Below are 22,288 nucleotides of genomic sequence, written 5' to 3'. Positions count from 1 at the left end.
GTGGGATCTTCCTGGACCAGGGCTCGAACCCGTGTCCCCTGCATTGGCAGGCGGATTCTTAACCACTGTGCCACCAGGGAAGCCCCAGACCTTTAGTTTTGAGACTGAACATTTCCCAGGTGTGGCAACTGTATGCAAAACTAGAGGAAAGCTTCTCTTTGCCTTGCCTGAGTGGTTATACTTAGTCCTGAGTAAGGGATGAGACCTATTGGTTGATCCATGTGGAGTCCAGTGACGTCCAGCTTTCGTAAAGTCTTGGAGGCTTCTGACCAGCTGCTTGTTAGAGATTTCCCATCGGAGGCTGTACCAAGGGTTGCCCGCCTCTGTCTGCCCTGGTCCCTGCAGCAGGCCATGGCCAAGGCACGCAGAGGCTGTACCAAGGGTTGCCCACCTCTGTCTGCCCTGGTCCCTGCAGCAGGCCATGGCCAAGGCACGCAGCTCTCTCCTAGCAGTTTCTTGCACAAGCAGCGCTTGAATGCATCGCCTTATAGAGGCTTGGGTTCTTGGCAGTTGAAATTAGCAGAATAAAAACTAGTATGTTTGGGATCTGGAATCTCTGGCCATCAAGGTAGACCTCAGAGAAGCTTTGGCTGAAAAGGGGAGGTGTGCTCTCTGATGCAGTCCTCATAGACTTATCAGAAGCTAGAGCATTTTGTGCCCTGAAGACTTCTGGGTAGAAAGCCGAGTGGTTATTATTGTTCACTGCGTATTTAGTGATTATATTTTACACTAGATTATGCAGTTGGAGGAGGGCTATATTTTCTCTTAGGGGAAGTGAGACCATTCATCGTTAATCCTGGCTGACGCCCTTGGTGCTAAGCAGATTTTAGCATCGCTACCACATCTGTCACGTGTCTAGCAGCAAGTCTCTCAAGAAGTTCACAGCTTCTCTACCAAGGGGAGCATATGTTTCCAAGAGCCACTCTGGCAGTAACCTCTGTGTTAGTTATCTTGGGCTAAATTATGCTCTGGTAGCACATTCCCCCAACTTACAGTGACATACAGCTACAAGGGTTCTTTCTCTCTTACATTCTGCATACGTGGTGGATCACCTGTGGGTCTGCTGCACGTCATGGTCATTCTAGGGCCCAGACTGACCGCAGCCCCTGTTTGGGACCTGGCTGGTCTCCTGGCTGAGGGAAGAGAGAAATACAGAGCTTCCTTTCAAAAGAGGCTACTCACATTTCATTGGCTAGAGCAAGTCATATGGCCAAGCGTGATGTCAGCCAGGGAGGAGTAGAGGGTAACTTTGAACAATAATATGATCTAATACAGTTTTGCTTCCTCAAGACCTTACAGCTGTGTCTTGGGTGTCAGTCATCAGTCAACAAAAATAAGCAGGATCTGGCTGAAGCTTGTGCCTGGTTACCACAGCAGCTGGCAGCTCTTTCCTCTGCCCTTAGGCAGTGGGATAATAATGTTTCTATTTCCCCAGAGGACCTCCTCCCACCTCAGAGGTAAATAATAACCCCTGTGGTGATCAGTACTCTTGACGAGAACTGTTTTCGCCTTGCCTGGTCCCTTAACCTCCATGACTTCCACGGACGCAGGCTTCCTGGGGTCCAAGTTTTGAACCACTGGTTCCCCCTTCTGGCCTTCGTGAAAAACTCACCTTGTTACTACATGCAGGGTGCTCGGTTGTTTTTGTTTTTCAATTTTTGAATTTTATTTTATTTTTTTATACAGCAGGTTCTTGTTAGTTATCTATTTTATACATATTAGTGTATACATGTCAATCCCAATCTCCCACTTCATCACACCACCACCCCCTGCTGCTTTCCCCCCTCAGTGTCCATACATTTGTTCTAAACATCTGTGTCTCAATTTCTGCCCTGCAAACAGGTTCATCTGTACCATTTTTCTAGGTTCCACATATATGAATTAATATACGATATTTGTTTTTCTCTTTCTGACTTACTTCACTCTGTATGACAGTCTCTAGATCCATCCACGTCTCTACAAATGACCCAATTTCCTTCCTTTTTATGGCTGAGTAATGTTCCATTGTATATGTGTACCACATCTTCTTTATCCATTCTTCTGTCGATGGGCATTTAGGTTGCTTCCATGACCTGGCTATTGTAAATAGTGCGGCAGTGAACATTGGGGTGCATGTGTCTTTTTGAATTATGGTTTTCTCTGGGTATATGCCCAGCAGTGGGATTGCTGGGTCACACGGTAGTTCTATTTTTAGTTTTTTAATGAACCTCTATGCTGTTCTCCACAGTGGCTGTATCAATTTACATTCCCACCAACAGTGCAAGAGGGTTCCCTTTTCTCCACACCCTCTCCAGCATTTGCTGTTTGTAGATTTTCTGATGATGCCCATTCTAACTGGTGTGAGGTGATACCTCATTGTAGTTTTGATTTGCATTTCTCTAATAATTAGTGATGTTGAGCAGCTTTTCATGTGCTTCTTGACCATCTGTATGTCTTCTTGGGAGAAATGTCTATTTAGGTCTTCTGCCCATATTTGGATTGGGTTTTTTGTTTTTTTAATATTGAGCTGCTTGAGCTGTTTATATATTTTGGAGATTAATCCTTTGTCCGTTGATTTGTTTGCAAATACTTTCTCCCATTCTGAGGGTTGTCTTTTCATCTTGTTTGTAGTTTCCTTGGCTTTGCAAAAGCTTTTGTTTCATTAGGTCCCATTTGTTATTTTTGTTTTTATTTCCATTCTAGGGGGTGGATCAAAAAAGATCTTTCTGTGATTTATGTCAGAGTGTTGTTCCTGTGTTTTCCTCTAAGAGTTTTATAGTGTCCGGTCTTACATTTAGGTCTCTAATCCATTTTGAGTTTATTTGTGTATATGGTGTTAGGAAGTGTTCTAATTTCATTTTACATTCAGCTGTCCAGTTTGCCCAGCACCACTTACTGAAGAGACTGTCCTTTCTCCATTGTATATCCTTGCCTCCTTTGTCATAGATTAGTTGACCATAGGTGCATGGGTTTATCTCTGGGCTTTCTATCTTGTTCCATTGATCTATATTTCTGTTTTTGTGCCAGTACCATATTTTCTTGATTATTGTAACTTTGTAGTATAGTCTGAAATCAGGGAGTCTGATTCCTCCAGGTCCGTTTTTTTCCCTCAAGACTGCTTTGGCTACTCGGGGTCTTTTGTGTCTCCACACAAATTTTAAGATTTTTTTGTTCTAGTTCCGTAGAAAATGCCATTGGTATTTGATAGGGATTGCATTGAATCTGTAGATTGCTTTGGGTAGTATAGTCATTTTCACAATATTGATTCTTCCAATCCAAGAACATGGTATATCTCTCCAGCTGTTGGTATCATCTTTAACTTCTTTCAGCAGTGTCATAGTTTTCTGCATACAGGTCTTTTGTCTCCCTAGGTAGGTTTATTCCTAGGTATTTTATTCTTTTTGTTGCGATGGTAAATGGGAGTGTTTCCTTAATTTCTCTTTCAGATTTTTCATCATTAGCATGTAGGAATGCCAGAGATTTCTGTGCATTAATTTTGTATCCTGCAACTTTACCAGATTCATTGATTAGCTCTAGTAGTTTTCTGGTGGCATCTTCAGGATTCTCTATGTGTAGTATCATGTCATCTGCAAACAGTGACAGTTTTACTTCTTCTTTTCCAATTTGTATTCCTTTTATTTCTTTTTCTTCTCTGATTACCGTGGCTAGGACTTCCAAAACTATGTTGAATAACAGTGGTGAGAGTGGACACCCTTGTCTTGTTCCTGATCTTAGAGGAAATGCTTTCAGTTTTTCACCATTGAGAATGATGTTTGCTGTGGGTTTGTCGTATACGGCCTTTATTATGTTGAGGTAGGTTTCCTCTGTGCCCACTTTCTGGAGTGTTTTTATCGTAAATGGGTATTGAATGTTGTCAGAAGCTTTTTCTGCATCTATTGAGATGATCATATGGTTTTTCTTCTTCAGTTTGTTAATATGGTGTATCACATTGATTGTTTTGCGTATATTGAAGAATCCTTGCATTCCTGGAATAAACCCCACTTGATCATGGTGTATGATGCTTTTAATGTGTTGTTGGATTCTGTTTGCTAGTACTTTGTTGAGGATTTTTGCATCTATATTCATCAGTGATATTGTTCCGTAATTTTCTTTTTTGGTAGTATCTTTGTCTGATTTTGGTATCAGTGTGATGGGTGGCCTCATAGAATGAGTTTGGGAGTGTTCGTTCCTCTGCAGTTTTTTGGAGGAGTTTGAGAAGGATGGGTGTTAGCTCTTCTCTAAATGTTTGATAGAATTCACCTGTGAAGCCATCTGATCCTGGACTTCTATTTCTTGGAAGATTTTTAATCACAGTTTCAATTTCATTACTTGTGATTGGTCTGTTCATATTTTCTATTTCTTCCTGGTTCTGTCTTGGAAGGTTATACCTTTCTAAGATTTTGTCCACTTCTTCCAGGTGTCCATTTTTTTGGCATAGAGTTGCTTGTAGTAGTCTCTTAGGATGCTTTGTATTTCTGCAGTGTCTGTTGTAGCTTCTCCTTTTTCATTTCTAATTTTATTGATTTGAGTCCTCTCCCTCTTTTTCTTGATGAGTTTGGCTAATGGTTTATCAATTTTGTTTATCTTCTCAAAGAGCCAGCTTTTAGTTTTATTGATCTTTGGTATTGTTTTCTTTGTTTCTGTTTCATTTATTTCTGCTCTGATCTTTATGATTTTTTTCCTTCTGCTAACTCTGGGTTTTATTTGTCCTTCTTTCTCTAGTTCCTTTAGGTGTAAGGTCAGATTGTTTATTTGAGATTCTTCTCATTTCTTGAGGTAAGCTAATTGTATTGCTATCAACTTCCCTCCTAGAACTGCTTTTGCTGCACCCCATAGCTTTTGGATCGTCATGTTTTCATTGCCATTTGTCTCTAGGTATTTTTTGATTTCTTCAGTGTTTAGCCTCCATGTGTGTTTTTTACTTTTTTTCCCCCTGTAATTCATTTCTAGTCTCATAGCGTTGTGGTCAGAAAAGATGCTTGATATGATTTCAGTTTTCTTAAATGTACTGAGGCTTGATTTGTGACCCAAGATGTGATCTATCTTTGAGAATGTTCCGTGTGCACTTGAGAAGAAAGTGTAATCTGCTCTTTTTGGATGGAATGTCCTATCAATTAAATCTATCTGGTCTGTTGTGTCATTTAAAGCTTGTGTTTCCTTATTAATTTTTTGTTTGGATGATCTGTCCATTGGTGTAAGTGAGGTGTTAACGTCCCCCACTATTATTGTGTTACTGTCGATTTCCTCTTTTATAGCTGTTAGCAGTTGCCTTATGTATTGAGGTGCTCCTATGTTGGGTGCATATGTATTTATAATTGTTATATCTTTTTCTTGGATTGATTCCTTGATCATTAGCAGTGTTCTTCCTTGTCTCTGGTAACATTCTTTATTTTAAAGTCTATTTTATCTGATATGAGTATTGGTACTCCAGCTTTCTTTTGATTTCCATTTGCCTGGAATATCTTTTTCCATCCCCTCACTTTCAGTCTTTATGTGTCCCTAGGTCTGAAGTGCATCTCTTGTAGACAGCATATACATTGGTCTTGTTTTTGTATCCATTCAGTGAGCCTGTGTCTTTTGGTTGAGCATTTAATCCATTCATGTTTAAGGTAATTATCGATATGTATGTTCCTATTACCATTTTCTTAGTTGTTTTGGGTTTGTTTTTCTAGGTCCTTTTCTTCTCTTGTGTTTCCCACTTAGAGGAGTTCCTTTAGCATTTGTTGTAGAGCTGGTTTGGTGGTGCTGAATTCTCTTAGCTTTTGCTTGTCTGTAAAGCTTTAGATTTCTCTCCGTCTAATCTGAATGAGATCCTTGCCGGGTAGAGTAATCTTGGTTGTAGCTTCTTCCCTTTCATCACTTTAAATATGTCATGCCACTCCCTTCTGGCTTGTAGAGTTTCTGCTGAGAAATCAGCTGTTAACCTTATGGGAGTTCCCTTGTATATTACTTTTCGTTTTTCCCTTGCTGCTTTCAATAATTTTTCTTTGTCTTTAATTTTTGCCAATTTGATTACTGTGTGTCTCGGCGTGTTTCTCCTTGGGTTTATCCTGTATGGGACTCTCTGCGCTTCCTGGACTTGCGTGGCTATTTCCTTTCCCGTTTTAGGCAAATTTTTGACTATAATCTCTTCACATATTTTCTCGGGTCCTTTCTCTCTCTGTTCTCCTTCTGGGACCCCTGTAATGCTAGTGTTGTTGCGTTTAATGTTGTCCCAGAGGTCTCTTAGGCTGTCTTCATTTCTTTTCATTGTTTTTTCTTTATTCTGTTCTGCAGCAGTGAATTCCACCATTCTGTCTTCCAGGTCACCTATCTGTTCTTCTGCCTTAGTTATTCTGCTACTGATTCCTTCTAGTGTATTTTTCTTTTCAGTTATTGTATTGTTCATCTCTGTTTGTTTGTTCTTTAATTCTTCTAGGTCTGTGCTAAACATGTCTTGCATCTTCTCGATCTTTGCCTCCATTCTTTTTCTAAGGTCCTGGATCATCTTCACTCTCGTTATTCTGAATTCTTTTTCTGGAAGGTTGCCCATCTCCATTTCATTTAGTTGTTTTTCTGGGGTTTTATCTTGTTCCTTCATCTGGTACATAGCCCTCTGCCTTTTCATCTTGTCTTTCTTTCTGTGAATGTGGTTTTTGTTCCACAGGCTGCAGAACTGTCGTTCTCCTTGCTTCTGCTGTCTGCCCTCTGGTGGATGAGGCTGTCTAAGAGGTTTGTGCAAGTTTCCTGATGGGAGGGACTGGTGGTGGGTAGAGCTGGCTGTTGCTCTGGTGGGCAGAGCTCAGTAAAACTTTAATCCACTTGTCTGCTGGTGGGTGGGGCTGGCTTCCCTCCCTGTTGGTTGTTTGGCCTGAGACAGCCCAACACTGGAGCCTACCTGGCTCTTTGGTGGGGCTAAGGGCAGACTCTGGGAGGGCTGACACCAAGGAGTACTTCTCAGAACTTCTGCTGTCAGTGTCCTTGTGCTCACGGTGAGACACAGCCAGCCCCCGCATCTGCAGGAGGCCCTCCAACACTAGCAGGTAGGTCTGGTTCAGTCTCCTATGGGGTCACTACTCCTTCCCCTGGGTCCCAATGTGCACACTACTTTGTGTGTGCCCTCTAAGAGTGGAGTCTCTGTTTCCCCAGTCCTGTCGAAGTCCTGCAGTCAAATCCCACTAGCCTTCAAAGTCTGATTCTGTAGGAATTCCTCCTCCCGTTGCTGGACCCCCAGGTTGGGAAGCCTGACTTGGGGCTCAGAGCCTTCACTCCAGGAGGTGGACTTCTGTGGTATAAGTGTTCTCCAGTTTGTGAGTCACCCACCCAGCGGTTATGGGATTTGACTTTATTGTGATTGCGCCCCTCCTACCGTCTCATTGTGGCTTCTCCTTTGTCTTTGGATGTGGGGTATCTTTTTTGGTGAGCTTCAGTGTCTTCCTGTCGATGATTGTTCAGCAGTTAGGCGTGGTTCCGGTGCTCTTGCAAGAGGGAGTGAGGGTGCTTGTGCTAAGCATCTACCTTGAAGTTGCCCTGTCAGGCCTAGCTGGTCAGATCAGCTCCCGCTGCTATGGCCTGAGGTTATGCTCTCTAGTGTCTGTTGGTTTTTAGCCCCTTCACCTGAAATCAGGTTTTCCGACATACGTACTCATCCAGTGTTGTCTCCTCAGTGAGCTCAGCACTCTTCCTCGCTGTGTTCATCACTTCTGTGAATTGTGTTTTACCTGTAAATAAAACAGGCAACCCCTTGAGTTCTCTGGATGGTACCGGCTGTTTTGTCTTTGGAGCAGCTCGGCCCTCAGCTCTGATTTCTCCCTGCCTGCCCACATGACTGCTGAAAACCTTAGAAAGGGGTTTTTATGGTAGATTAATAAATATCTTCATAGAGATACCCTTAAAGTGTATTTTATTATATGTGAATTGTTTACAGATTTGATAAAGTAGGAAATGAGATTTGTTACTTTAAACTACAAAGTTAAGGAAGATTTCATTAAACAGTGGCACTTGCAAATAAACATGACATTTAAAGCTTGTCTCCTATTAGACATCGTAATAAAATAATAATTCTAGGCTGGGAGGAATTGGAAGATTGGGATTGACATATACACTACTGATACTATGTATAAAATAGATAACTAATGAGAACCTACTGTATAGCACGGGGATCTCTACTCAGTGCTCTGTAGCGAACTAAATGGGAAGGAGATCCGTAAAAGAGGGGATATATGTATACGTGTAGCTGATTCATTTTACAGTAGAAACTAACACAAACTAACATAACGTTGTAAAGCAACTATACTCCAATAAAAATTAATTAAAAAAATAAAATTCTGCCATTACTTTAAAAAAATAAATAAAATAATAATTCTGTAAGACAACTTCCAAAATATTTATTTTTTCTCTTTTTTTCTATCTAGATCACAAGAGACCCCTGGAGATGGGCAGCCTCCAGCTTTACCACCCAAACAATCAAAGAAAAACAGTTGGAACCAAATTCATTTTTCACATTCTCAACAAGATCTGGAAAACCATATTAATGAAACATTTGATGTTCCATCTTCCCCTGAAAAAGCTACTGTAAGTAGTTTCTTCAAATATTCTCACATTTCTTTGAAAATGTTTAATTGTAAATGAAATATTTTTTGTAACATAGCCTGTTTTATCTGTAAATTATATTATAGTACTTTCTCTTTTTCATCATGTGTTTGCTCATGAATTGTGCCACCATATAGCCCAATTGTGGAATTTCCTTTTATCATATTTATAAAACGTTCATTGCTCTAGAAGTTAATTTTTGACAAATTTGTTGATTTCTGTCTTGCAAAACACACATTTCCAGAACAAATGCTAATAATCCATTAAGTACCATTAATTTTATTACATAATTGACTGGGTCCCGAGACTTTATTATTTATCATTTTCATCAACCTTTTGAAATTGAGTACAGGTCTCCAGAATATATAATTACCCTGTTCTTCAAGATATATTCGTGAGTTGCTTTGGTACTTTGTACCAAACAAAATGGTAAATTCTTAGAATCCCCTGATTGATGAATTTTCATTGCTTTTTCAAGTAGATGAACCAAAGGTGAGATTGTTAATAAATTTTAAGGATACACTGTGTTCATGAAGATGTATAATGACAGACAGAAATATGAGTGTATTTCAGGAAACTTCAAGGGACATCAAGGAATAAAATAAGATGCAGGTAGAGGAAGTCCCACAGCAGGTGCTGGCAGTGCCAGAAGTCTCTGCTGGCCATTGCACTCTTCCCCCCTTGTTTTTCGCCCATAGCCCTCCCACGTTTTCTAAAATTGAAAAATAAGAGGCAGCCACTCTATTCTCCCACACTTATGGCCCCACAGACGCATCAAAAAGAGATCAAAATCCTTACCCAAAATGAATGACAACTCGAGTGCTACCTGCGTGGTGATTCTTACGCATCATTCATTCATCGGTTCATAGTTACTGAGGTCTTTTTGTGTGCCAGGTACTTAAGGAGGTAGTGGGAGTATGCAGACAAATCAGATGTGGTCCCTGCTATTAAATAATTCATAGTCCAGTTTGTTTTTTCCTTCATGCAAAAATGACTTATTGAGTACCTATTGTTATAGGCTCTGGGAATACAATAGAGTAAAATAAAAAATTAAAAACTCTGCCTGCAAGGAACTTGTATTCTGGGGATAAGGGTGAGACAAACAGTAAACAAAATATGTAATTTAAATATATAGCGTATTAGATAGTATAAATGCTAGAGAGACAAAGCAGAAAAGGGCTAGGGAATTTCCAGAGTGGAGTGTTCCAGTTCTAGATAGTGTGAGCCAGAGATGAGTTTGGTGATAAGCCACATGGATACCTGGCGTGAGAGCAGGTAAGCCGAGGGAGTAGCAGGTGCCAAGGCAGGGGTATGGCTGTGTGGTCAGGGGACACCAAGGGGGTCAGCGAGGACAGAGCAGGACGGGGACAGCAGAAGGCCAGATCCTAAAAGCCTGGTCTTGTAAATGTTTCATTCTTCAACCCTGAGTGAGATTGGAAGCAAACGGACATACCTAAGGAGAGAAGTAACGTGATGTCACTTAAGTTTTAACGGTTTCACTGTGGCTCGTATGTTGGCAGTGGACCGCAAGCAGGGTAGCAGCAGAGAAGCTGGCTGTGAGGTGTTGCAGGGCCCCAAGAAGCAGCCGTGATTGGAGAAGGTGGTGCCAGTGGAAGGGATGAGACACAGCTGTGTTCTGGGTGGAGTTTTAGAGTAGAGCTGACCTACTCTGCTGATGAGTTGGCTGTGGGAGACTAGAGAGAGGGGAATAACAGCAGGGGTAACAACAGCAAGGTTTTGGGCCTGAATAAATAGGAGGATGAAGTTACCATTTGCTATGTGGGAAGGCTACAGGTAGAACAGGGGTGGGTGGAATGTCGGGAGCTCAGCTGGGACACGTTGATATGTCTAGTAAGAGTCCGTTTGGATTCTGGAGTTGAAGGGAGAGGTCGAAGCTGAAGGTATAATGTTGAGAGTCGATGGCATGTAGACAGTATTTAAAACCATGAGACAGGAAGTGCAGTGTGTACAGATAACAGAATAAGAGGTTCTAGAAATGGAGCCTTAGTCTTCCAAACTGTAAACATGAGGGAGTTGAAAGGAACCAGCAAAGGAAACTGAAAAGATGCAGACCAAAAGGTAGGAAAAAAACTAGTCAACTGGCTGATGAGAAGGCAGCCACAGAGAGAGTAACCAGCTGTGTCAGGTGCTACTGGTGAGTCGAGGAAGGTGGGGACTGAGAACTGAACAAGCTCTTTAATTGGAAGTGACTATGGGAATTCATAAGTGTATAAAAATGACTAATTCAGCTGTGGCGCTGAGGGAAGACTTCCTAGAAATGGTCACATCTTCGACCTGTGTCTCAAAGGCTAAACAAGAATTAGCCAGCTACTTACCCCCAAAGAGCAGGCATACGACACGTTAAGTGAAAGAAGCCTGTAACAAATGACGTATGTTGTATAATTTCATATATGTGAAATGCCCAGGATAGTCAAGTATATAGGGAGGAAGTAGATGAAGGGTTGAATAGGACTTGGGGATGGGGGTGACCGCTCATGGACACAGGGTTTCTTTGGGGGATGAAGAAAAGGTTGTAAAATCAAAGAGTAGCATTTTAACAGGTCATTGACATGCCTGTCAACTTTTTCCTCTGTGATTTCATCTGCTACTTCAAACCAGAGAATTGCAATCTCTGAATTCATCTTAGTTTCCACCAAATCAAATGCTGCCTCCAAAAAAAAAAAATAGTCGTGATGTTCGTACAACTCTGTGACTATGGTAGAAATGACTGAATTATACACTTTGAATGGGTGAAGTATAGTATGTGAATTGTATCTCAGTAAAGCTGTTTTTAAAAAGCAGGGGGAGGGCTATCCTGGTGGCGCAGTGGTTGAGAGTCCGCCTGCCGATGCAGGGTACACGGGTTCGTGCCCCGGTCTGGGAGTATCCCACGTACTGCGGAGCGGCTGGGCCCGTGAGCCATGGCCGCTGGGCCTGCGTGTCCGGAGCCTGTGCTTCGCAGCGGGAGAGGCCACAACAGTGAGAGGCCCGCGTACGGAAAAAAAAAAAAAAAAAAAGCAGGGGGAGTAACATGAATTCATGCAATACTTATGAGTATTTTCTCCGTGCAGAGCTTTGAGGCAGGTTCTAGAGACACTGAAATTAATTAGTCAGGTAATTAATAAAGCCCCTGTTGCTCTTGGCACTTACAGTCTAGCATGCAGGTAAGGCACGAGAGAGACTTAAATTATGATTCTTTATATACTTTAGATAATATCAATATACAGGAAGCATGCTTCGTGTATATCTGAAGGATAGGCTATAAATGAAGAGCGTGACAAGTTATTTATTTTTGTCTTTTAAAGCCTAATGGTGGTATTCCACATGATAATCTTGTCCTAATCAGAATGAAACCTGATGAAAATGGAAGGTTTGGATTCAATGTAAAGGTAACTTAGAATTTATATTGTACTCAATTTTTAAATTAAGGTGTTTCTGTGTTGGCAATACTGACTGATACTCGATTTGCACTGTTTTGAAGGGAGGATGTGACCAGAAGATGCCTGTGATCGTGTCCCGAGTTGCGCCAGGAACACCTGTGAGTCACAGCAGCCTTCCCAGTGAATCCTAGCTTCGAGAATACATGTGTATTTTTATTAATATAAATAAAGGAGTAAAATGAATCATTTAATTTGTCAAGTAGCACATGATGTTGGCTGAATCTCTTTAATTGCTGGGAAGTTAATTTTTATTTATTCCCTATCTGTAACAGTTTTTAAAATCCTTGTTTTTACAAAGAAGCTAGATTCTATGAAAATAACCCCTTTAAACAGCAAAATGTAGACAGAGGTATAGTTTTTGTTTGTTTGCTTTTTTTGTTGGCTTCTGTTTTCATTTAGAATTGTTTAACCTACGTTCTATTTGTCTACTTTCTGTTTAAAATATGTATTTTAAGTTCTTTATTATGAACATTCTAAGCAAAAGTAGAGAAAAGACTGCATGAACCCATGAGGATGAACCCCCTGTGCCCCATCCTTCAGGTTCAGCACCCATGAACTTTCTGCTCATAAGGACAATTCTTGATAAATTGTGGGTACATCATCTTTATTGATCCTGTGTATAGCAAATATTGCTTTCAGATCCCCATTTCTGTTGTTGTCTCCTCTGTTTAACTGCATTTCTCTTACCTAAATGGTCTCTAAGGGCTTGGAGCCAGCACCCATTGTCATTCAACCATCTCTGTGTCCCGGAAGAGGCAGGAACCTGCAGCCTGAGGGAAGAGGCTAGTTATGGGGTCTGGTGCTTTGCAGCAACCTCACAGTTGATTTGAAGATCGCAGTCAAGATTGATCAAGGATATCATGTTACATGGTTTTAGTTCTGTTTTTTAAGGACTTTGTTGGTTGCAAATAACAAGGAACTCATGGAATACCCCTGGCTTAACCATAAATACAGAATTTATCGTATAGCTGTAGAGGTGTGTCACAAAACCCAAGGACAGGAATGCACTCAGACTTCTAGAAAGAACTTGAAAAATCATCAGGACTCTATTTTTCATCTCTGTTTCTTTTTATGTGAATGTTCCATTCTTCTCTCTCAGTGCAAACCAGTTTGTACACTGAATTAGCTTCATTTCTCAAGCTACTCCAAATAAAATACATTCTAAATGAGAAGTGTACTTAGTAGCAGCTTCAAGCCAAGTCCTGTAATATTAGCACCGCAGACACACTCTACCTGCAGAAATGGTTGTGACTCCAAAATCTGTACTAAATAGAAATTGTGTAGCTACCACCATTCTGCCCCTCAGTCCACGTGGGGTGATGTGACCACTAGCAACTTCGGGATTTGTGCGTTACCAGCTCAGCAACAGACTCATTAGCTCCCTCAATCCAACTTACAGACTCCTAGGAAGCAAACCCTTCATAGATCCAGCTTGGACCAGATGTCCTCTTTTAAACAAATCCCTTGTGATCAGAGGTGACAAGACAGGGATATGATGTATAAAATGACTACTGAACCTACTACACATGTGAAAGATGGGGGAAATAGTCCAAAATTATTTGTTCAGTGTGTATTGGGAAGTGTGTGTGTGTTTGGGAGTGCAGATGAGGAGATGAACGATTGCTAAGTTCTCATCTAGCAAGTAGAAAGTTAGATAACGTCTGAAATAAAAAATAAAATTGGAACGTTATTTAGAGATACCGAGGTAAATACAAAAGATGTAGCTAAAATGTTGAAAGAAGATGCCTCAAAAGAGGGGAAGATAGGGGAGAACATAAGAAATGGTTTCTTATCATAATAATCTTAGAGACCTAGTCAGCTCTGTAAACTGTGTGGTGTATCGCTTTCCCAAAAACAAAAATTTTAAGTAAAACTTATTTTTAATTAAATATGTCTTTTACCTGACGATTCCACTTTTAGGAATTACCTCTAATGAAACAGTTGGAACAAAGGATACACAAGGACGTTCATTGTAGTATTGTTTGTGAAACTTAAAAATTGGAGGGAAAATCAAAATGTACATCATTAGAATTGATTAAATAAGTTATGCATTGCTTTGCAGCTCTTAAAATGATAGATGATGTAGCATATATAAGTATGGAAATATTTTCATAAGATAGTATTATGAAAAGTGCATATTTGACAATGGAATACTACTCAGCCATAAAAAAGAATGAAATAATGCCGTTTGCAGCAACATGGATGGACCTAGAGATTATCATACTAAGTGAAGTAAGTCAGACAGAGAAAGACAAATACCATATGATACGACTTCTATGTGGAACCTAAAAAAAATGCAAATGAATTCATTTACAAAACAGAAACAGACTCCCAGACATAGAAAACAAACTTATGGGAATTCCCTGGCAATCCAGTGGTTAGGACTCCACGCTTCCACTGCCAAGGGCACGGGTTCTATCCCTGGACAGGGAACTAAGATCCCGTAAGCCACGCGGTGCAGCCATAAAAAAGAAAGAAAGAAAACAAACTTATGGCTACCAAAGGGGAAAGGGGCAGGGAGGGATAAGTTAGGAGTATGGGATTAACAGATACACACTATGATAAAGAACAAAGACCTACTGTATAGCACAGGGAACTATATTCAATATCTTATAATAATCTGTAATGGAAAAAATCTGAAAATATATGTATATATTTGTAACTGAATCACTTTCCTGTATACCTGAAACTAAATTAACTATACTCAATTTAAAAATGCATATTATACTTTCGTATGTTTGTTTTATCCATTTTTAAAAATATGAGTTATGTAAATATATTTTAAAAATCTGGAAACATGATAAAAAATGTTAGCAGTATTTAATCTGGGTAGTGGAATTACTGTTATTACTTGCTTCCATCTTCCCTTTTTTTTTTTTTTTTTGCTGCATTGGGTCTTTGTTGCTGTGCCTGGGCTTTCTCTAGGTGTGGCGAGCGGGGGCTACTCTTCGTTGCAGTGCGCGGGCTTCTCATTGCAGTGGCTTCTCTTGTTGCGGAGCGCAGGCTCTAGGTGCGCGGGTTTCAGTAGTTGCAGCACGTGGGCTCAGTAGTTGCAGCATACGGGCTCAGTAGTTGTGGTGCACGAGCTGTTGCTCTGCGGCATGTGGGATCTTCCTGGCCCAGGGCTCGAACCTGTGTCCCCTGCATTGGCAGGCGGATTCTTAACCACTGTGCCACCAGGGAAGTCCGTGTCCTTTTTTTAAATTGTCTGAAATCATGACAATGAACATGTATTGCTCTTATAATTAGAAAAAACCAATAAACCTTTTTTTACTTGTATGCCAATTGTAATAGTCATAAAAGAAATATTGATTTTTCTGAACAGTGAATATGGATAGTTTTCAATTAAGTCAAGGGTGTTCTTGAACATTCTATAGAGAGGTTCATTTCCAAACAAAATTTTATGACTATAAATTTTCTTTTTATGCTATACAGATTACTATATTGGTAATTTTTCCTTTCTGCTACATAGAACTATGTTTCATAAATAGTGACTGAATTTAGAACAAATTAAATAAATAGAAATGTGTCATTTTTATATTATTTTATTAATTTAAAGACTATTACAGTTTTCCAGTTAGAAACCTCATTTTAGGTGATTGAGGGGAAAGGACAGTGTTTCAAATATTTTAGTGTCATTTTTTATATTGGAAACCTTCTAAAATGGGTAATTTCCAAAATCATGTTTTTCTTCCTACCTGATCATATTTGAGCCAATAGCTCTTGCCCCAGCAAAATTCATTTTATCTAGACTTGCCAGATCCGAATGAAATACAAATAAAAATCTGCCCTGATAAAAGGCAGATTAAGTATGAGAGTGTTACTTCAGTTATAATGGGTAACCACTGTGCTATAACATTCAAAGATTTTTGTTTTAACCACTACAAGAAGTAGAGAAAGAAGCAACTAGAGAGAATGGTCCAAACCTTAAATTTGAATTTTCCAGATTTTAATGCTTTGCATTGAAATATCTCATTTTAAAAATTTCACAACGATGAATAGTTAGGACAGATACATGTTCCTTTCTCAGAGTTTCAGGTGTTTAAGATCACACATGTCATAAGCGGAAAGGAAGAACTTGGCTCCTAGACCAGTGCTCTTTCCACTAGTGACATTACCTTATTGGACTTTGTTAACTTTGTTTTACAGTGAGTTTAGTTGTGCTTCCATCTTTCAAGCCTTTGCCACGGCCCTTTCTGAAAGGTCCAGCCCTATCATTTCCTTCGCGGTCTGAGCTATCATCCTGCAAACTTGACTCCCATGAGTTCTCATTCCTGTGTCCCTGGATCAGGCTGTCCATATTTCTGTTGATCTCTTTTACCTTATTTACTTGTTTGTTTTCTCAATAAAATACAGGCAGCCCTCACGTGCACAGTTGTGCAGGGCTGTAAAGATAACCGTGCAGTCTGAAACCATACAAAGTGCTCTTGACAGTCAGTGGGGAAAATTATGTTTGTTTCCATGGCCTTTAAATTTTTCATCGAAACTTTAAAATTTCTGATGCTTTCTCTTGTAAGTATATAGGGAAATGAAAAAATAGTAAAACTCATGCTGATTTAGTATCCTGTAATTCCAAACATTAGAAACATTGAGAATTAAAGTGTTTTATTTCATTGTGAAAACTTACCACAGGTAATTTGTGAACAGTGCTTGTCTCCTTGTCATATAGGTTAAATTACAGAGTGAGCATTTTTTCTTAACCTTGGCAAGTGGTCATAATCCTTTCTAAGTCTGAATCCACTTCCACTTGTCCTTTGCACTTTCAGTGATGTGAAATATCTCCCAGGAGTGCCCGTATTGAGAAGTTTTTCGCCAGCATCACTTCCTCAGACATCTTCATCCTTCTTGTTGCAGCCACTTTCATCATTTATGTTGATAAATTCACCTTCTCTAAATTCCTTCCCCTCCGTATCTGGGGTCTCTCAAACAGCAGAAGTGTCAATATTTCCATAGTCAACTATTTCTTCTATAACTCAGTTTATGTTCAATTTGAATTTCACTTCCAGCACCGTCCCTTTTTGTTTCTTTGCTATACTTTTAACTTTTTGGCTAGCTCGCTCTTTAAATTATCCATTTTTACGTGGGTTTATCACTGGGAGACAGAGACAAGTACCCGCTTTGCTGTCTCTACATGAACTGAATAACCAATGCCCAACGCCAAGTCACCAGTAGCCTTTGAAAGAAGGGATGTGATTGCTCACTGATCATGGTGCATATTTATGATTTACATAGTGATTTTTGGACTGACATGGGCTAGCGGCGAATTTTGTACTTTATGCAGTTATTCATAATTAATTTATCACAGTTACTGAAGTTTGAACCATGTTAGGAGACTGGTGTTATTTAACTCAGCTGTGGTGACTGAAATTTGTATGTATCTGGACAGTGCAAAGTGAGGGCTGCCTTGATCTGTGCACCTTGAGAATGTTAGTCTTCTCTGTATATCTAGGTATATAATAGGGCATTAGGGGAAAAGGTATTAATGAAGAAGGAAAAAAGGAGTGTCTGTGGGAAAGTGAGATTCCTACTTCTGCTTTCTTAATGGATGAGCGAAGAAGACTTCTACATGTGGTTTTAGTTCTGCTGCAGCGTCTATAAACGTAAGTTCCTGTGCCTTACTTCCAGAAAGCCGGGTGCAAATCGGAGACCTTATTCTCATCCCATTACAGGCCGACCTGTGTGTCCCCCGACTGAACGAAGGGGACCAAGTGGTGCTGATCAACGGTCGGGACGTTGCGGGGCACACCCACGACCAGGTGGTCCTGCTCATCAGAGCGAGCTGCGAGACGCATCCTGGGGAGCTCGTCCTTCTAGTTCGACCCAATGGTGAGTGCTCTGGGTCGCACTGGATGTTCTTATAATTCCTTCATGTTTATGCCTAGACACAGCGGCCGGAGCGGGCTTCTTAAAACACAGGTCACGTCATGTCAGTCTCTTGCTCAAGGCACAGCGGCTTCCGTTCACATGTGGAGTAAAATGCAGATTGTTGGCCACCTTGCCCACCCCCGGCCTTGCTCCCTCTCCAGTCATCTGTGCTGGCCTTCCCGATGGCCCTTCTGCCCGAGGCACTCCTCCCGATGTGCGTGGAACGTATACCCTCACTTCGCTCGGGTCTCTGCTCAGATGTCAGCCTCGGCAAGTTCTGTCCTGACCGCCGTGGCTGAGATTGCCTCCCTTGCCCCCAGGTGCTTGAGGAGTCCTGGGTCCTTCCTCAGGTATACTTGCTGTTCCACGTGCAGAAAGCCCTGCAACAAGCTGGAGTTCGGTTTCTACGACAATCTCACGAATATGCTGCCACATGGAGTGCTCAGGGGCTCCTGAAGCCATCCATTGCCCTTTTGGACAGTGTTCCTAATTCTCTCACTTTGTGCAGAATAAATGTGGTGCGGAGTAAGCTCAGCCTCAGCAGTGTCCCGAGAAGGGTTTTCACAGAAACTGTGCCTTCCCTCCAGGCTCACGGTCCCAGGCCCTCAGCCTGTGCTCATCATAATGGCACTGCTGTGGGTCCCACAGCGCTCACCAGTCCCCTCTGAGAAGCATTCGTAAATGCCATACCTCCTCCTGACAGGAGACACGCTCTTCTAGTTTTGTTCCCAACAGTTATGTTAATCACAGTTTTAGCCACAAGAGTGACTATTGGTTAGGGCCACATCACCAGTTACATACCATAGAGAAGTAGAATGTGATTAGAACTCTACCGATTCTCCCCATGTACCCATTTTGCCTCTTGGGTACAAACAGACATTTTCATTTTACCTTCTCTGCAGGCAGACCTTGGAGATATTGCAGGTTCGGTTCCAGCCTACCGCAATAAAGAAAATGCTGCAATAAAGAAAACACCGCAGTAAAGCGAGTCACATGACTTTTTTGGTTTCCCAGTTCATATAAAAGTTACGTTTACACTATACTGTAGTCTGTTAAGTGTGCAATAAATCACATTGTCTAAAAAAACCAATATCCATACCTTAATTTAAAAATACTTTATTGCTAAGAATTGTTAACCATCATCGGAGCCTTCAGGGAGTCATAATCTTTTTTGCAATAGTAAGTCAAAGATCATTGATCATAGAGCACTATAACAGATACAATAATAATGAAAAAGTTTGAGATCGCGGGAATTACAAAAGTATGACACAGAGACACGAAGTAAGCAAATGCTGTTGGAAAAATAGCACCAGTAGACTTGTTCAACACAGGTTGCCATAAACCTTCAATCTGTTTTAAAAAAAAAAAAATACCATAGTTAGATATCTGAGAAACACAATAAAACGAGTTTTGCCTGTACTTTGTGTTTTTCTGCGTTCATGGTTTAGAATTGGCTTCCTAGGAAAATTCAGAGGACTTCAACAGAACATTCTATTTTGACTTTTCAAGGAACTCATTTATTTAGATCTGTTATTTAGGTGATTCATTTTTAGGCATTTTCCGTCACATAAAACAACTTAAACGTCATACTAAGAATCATCTCTCAATTTGTTTTTTTCTGTTTTCTCTTGATAACAGATCCTAAAGAACTTAATAATAATATTAGCTAATAGTTTTTAAATGCTTTCCATAGACCTGAGCTCTTTTATATATTCTCATTTAACCTTTACAGCCATCCAATGATAAATTATCCCCATTTTATAGTTGAGGACATTTAGGCACCAAGACATTTCAGTTATCTGCTCACAAATTCATGACTAGTACAGAAGCAGAATATGAAGAAAAGTCTATATAATGGAAGAGGCATGGCCTTTTTGCAATTCCAAATCACTCCATTTATACTTTAAATTAGGAGAGGAACCCACCTAGGGCCTACATTTTTTGGCAACGATCTTTCTAATATTGCTTTATTATCAAACAAAATCTAGACCAGGATTCATTTTCAGTGTGGGTTTGTCATGTCTATTTTTTAAAAAATACTGTATAATCAAAATTTTAAATTATGTTTGCCAAAACGTAGCTTGTTTTTCCTGGTGTTTTCCCCTTTAAATCTTATTTCTTCTTAGACAAATTGCATTTCCATCTTTTTGTCTTTACATTCTTCATTTCAGAAATCTCTTCTTCTCAAAAGTACATATGTATTTGAGCAGGAACAATACTTCTTAAACAAGGCCAGAAGCTTGACTCCATCCTTAAGGGGCTCTTTTCTGCTTCAGCTTTGCCTTTTCCCATGGGGGTCAGGATTTTGTGGGACCAAGGTCACAGCGTCTGTGACCTCCCCGTCCTTTTAGACCACCTTTTTCAACCCTCAGTTCTCTGACCAAATAACTCTGGGCCCATTCCTGGGCCTCTGTGGCCATTTTTCCCAGATCCGTTCTCCCAAGGGTTGATCACATGATATAGGCCAACAGGGTAGCGCAGAGGAAGCAATTTCCAAAGGGGTGTAGAATGGGTTTCCGTGTGGGCTGTGAGGTTCAGGGTGTGCTTATAGGCCCCCACGTTGAAGAGTGGAGCTGAGGGTGGCCTAAGGGTCACAGTCTAGGGGTGGCTCCCCTCACTGCCACAACCATGCATTCTGGCCTAGAATTCTCCTTTGAAATCTGACCTCTTAAGTTGTTTGGTAGATACATCAAGGAATGAGAATAGAAAGTATTTTGTTTAGTATTCTGTTCCGCTTATGTGTAGCTTTTCACGTCTAGACCTATGGTGTGTATAGGCCTCCATTGCTGCTCTTGTCCCAGGTCCACAAATTAAAGATCCGGTCAGAGCTGCTTCTTGGCCTTCCTCTTTTTCCTACTGTCTCTTCAAGTTACAGACGTTTTCAGTAATATGGCCAAGAACCTTCTTTTCCCCAGAGGTACTTCTTCTACTCCACAGCCACTCTCAACCCATACACAGTGGCCCCAGACTCAGATCTGATGAGTTAGGAATAAATGAATATTTTTCCTGACACAAAATTAAATAATATCTGGTAAATTCCTTTTGCCAACTCATTAAGGTTTCCATGAGGCTTTTTTGATTTGGGTTTTGGTTTTGTAGCTGTGTATGATGTAGTGGAAGAAAAGCTAGAGAATGAGCCGGACTTCCAGTACATTCCTGAGAAAGCCCCGCTAGATAGCATCCATCAGGATGGCCATTCCCTGCGAGAGTCGATGGTCCAGCTGGCTGCGGGGCTCATCACTGGGACAGTGCTGACACAGTTTGATGTAAGTAACGTTGTGTGGGAAAGGTGTTTGCCTGTATTTTCACGGCTTCTTAACTGCCTAATCTACTGTCAGTTAAAATTTATAAACTAAAATATTATTCTGAAAAATACTTGATATAAAAAGAATTCTAAAATGCAAAGTTTTAAGAAGTTGCTTCCAAAATACTAGCTATGGTTTCATTAATAGATATCTGTTTAAAACGGAGGGATAAGGAGATTTTATAGGTATGTCATCAAGCTACATTTTCTCTGTAATTAAATAGCTGTTTTAATGAAAGGTTGCAGATAGACTATTATAGATGTAAAAATACTGAGTTAAAGGAAAATAATTTTTGTACCTTGTACATAAAAATATGTACCTACCTCATATTTAATCCTTCTCTAATTTTTGTCAGGGTAGTTAGCTATCATTAATATTTGTTGCTCTGAAGTGTATGTTGAGGGTAGGTGACTATAAAATATTTAGGGCACGTCAATTTTTCTTTTAAATATCTCTAAAGTAAATGAAAACTAGGTGTTTCCTACAGATGTGCTATTTAAAACTTCAGGTACTTTTGCTGTAAGGAAAATTGTTTTTACTTGTTTTACTATTTTTCAAAATATATATAGTTCATGTCAGAGATTTTGCAAAATTCAGCTTTGCAAATCTGGTTCAATACCTTACTAAACCTAAGGTACATCATTGTATAGATGTGGTATTCCAAGGAAAAATACCTGTTTCTTGATAGCATAGAAGTCTGGAAAACAAAAACAAAACAAACTCTTGATGGCTTTCTGGACACGTTCTTTTTTTTTTTTTTTTTTTTTTTTTTTTAGCAACTATATCGGAAAAAACCTGGAATGACAATGTCTTGTGCCAAATTACCTCAGAACATTTCCAAAAATAGATACAGAGATATTTCGCCTTGTGAGTATCTACCCTCTCTGTATGTTATGTTTAATCCTCTTAACATAACTTTATTAAAACATTCTTTCTTTTAAATTTTTTCAGATGATGCTACACGGGTCATTTTAAAGGGTAAAGAAGACTATATCAATGCGAATTATATAAATGTAAGTTTTTTTTAAATTATGCCTTTGTCATTTGGAATAAGAGGGACCACTCTAAACTTTGAGATTTATTCCAGAATCCATGATAATGACAATCAGCTCTTTTAGTATGTACCTC

The 22,288-nt window shown here is 40.1% G+C and overlaps 1 protein-coding gene across 3 annotated transcripts in view; it reads left to right on the top strand.

Moving 5' to 3' along the window:
• The window catches only part of PTPN4 (protein tyrosine phosphatase non-receptor type 4), a 174,883-nt gene that overhangs the window by 137,417 nt on the left and 15,178 nt on the right, over positions 1 to 22,288 (top strand). For all 3 annotated transcript variants that reach the window (XM_060017056.2, XM_060017055.2, XM_060017057.1), the window contains 7 exons: positions 8,373 to 8,532; positions 11,856 to 11,939; positions 12,032 to 12,088; positions 17,660 to 17,816; positions 20,955 to 21,121; positions 21,937 to 22,027; positions 22,112 to 22,173. In XM_060017056.2, coding sequence (XP_059873039.1) covers positions 8,373 to 8,532; positions 11,856 to 11,939; positions 12,032 to 12,088; positions 17,660 to 17,816; positions 20,955 to 21,121; positions 21,937 to 22,027; positions 22,112 to 22,173 — 778 coding nt within the window. The remainder of the gene's footprint in view (positions 1 to 8,372; positions 8,533 to 11,855; positions 11,940 to 12,031; positions 12,089 to 17,659; positions 17,817 to 20,954; positions 21,122 to 21,936; positions 22,028 to 22,111; positions 22,174 to 22,288) is intronic.

Source organism: Delphinus delphis, chromosome 7 (assembly GCF_949987515.2).
Source record: "Delphinus delphis chromosome 7, mDelDel1.2, whole genome shotgun sequence".
In the NCBI taxonomy this organism is placed as follows: Eukaryota; Metazoa; Chordata; class Mammalia; order Artiodactyla; family Delphinidae; genus Delphinus; species Delphinus delphis.
Note: the sequence above shows the minus strand (reverse complement) of the source record. Positions and strands in the feature narration are given on the sequence as shown.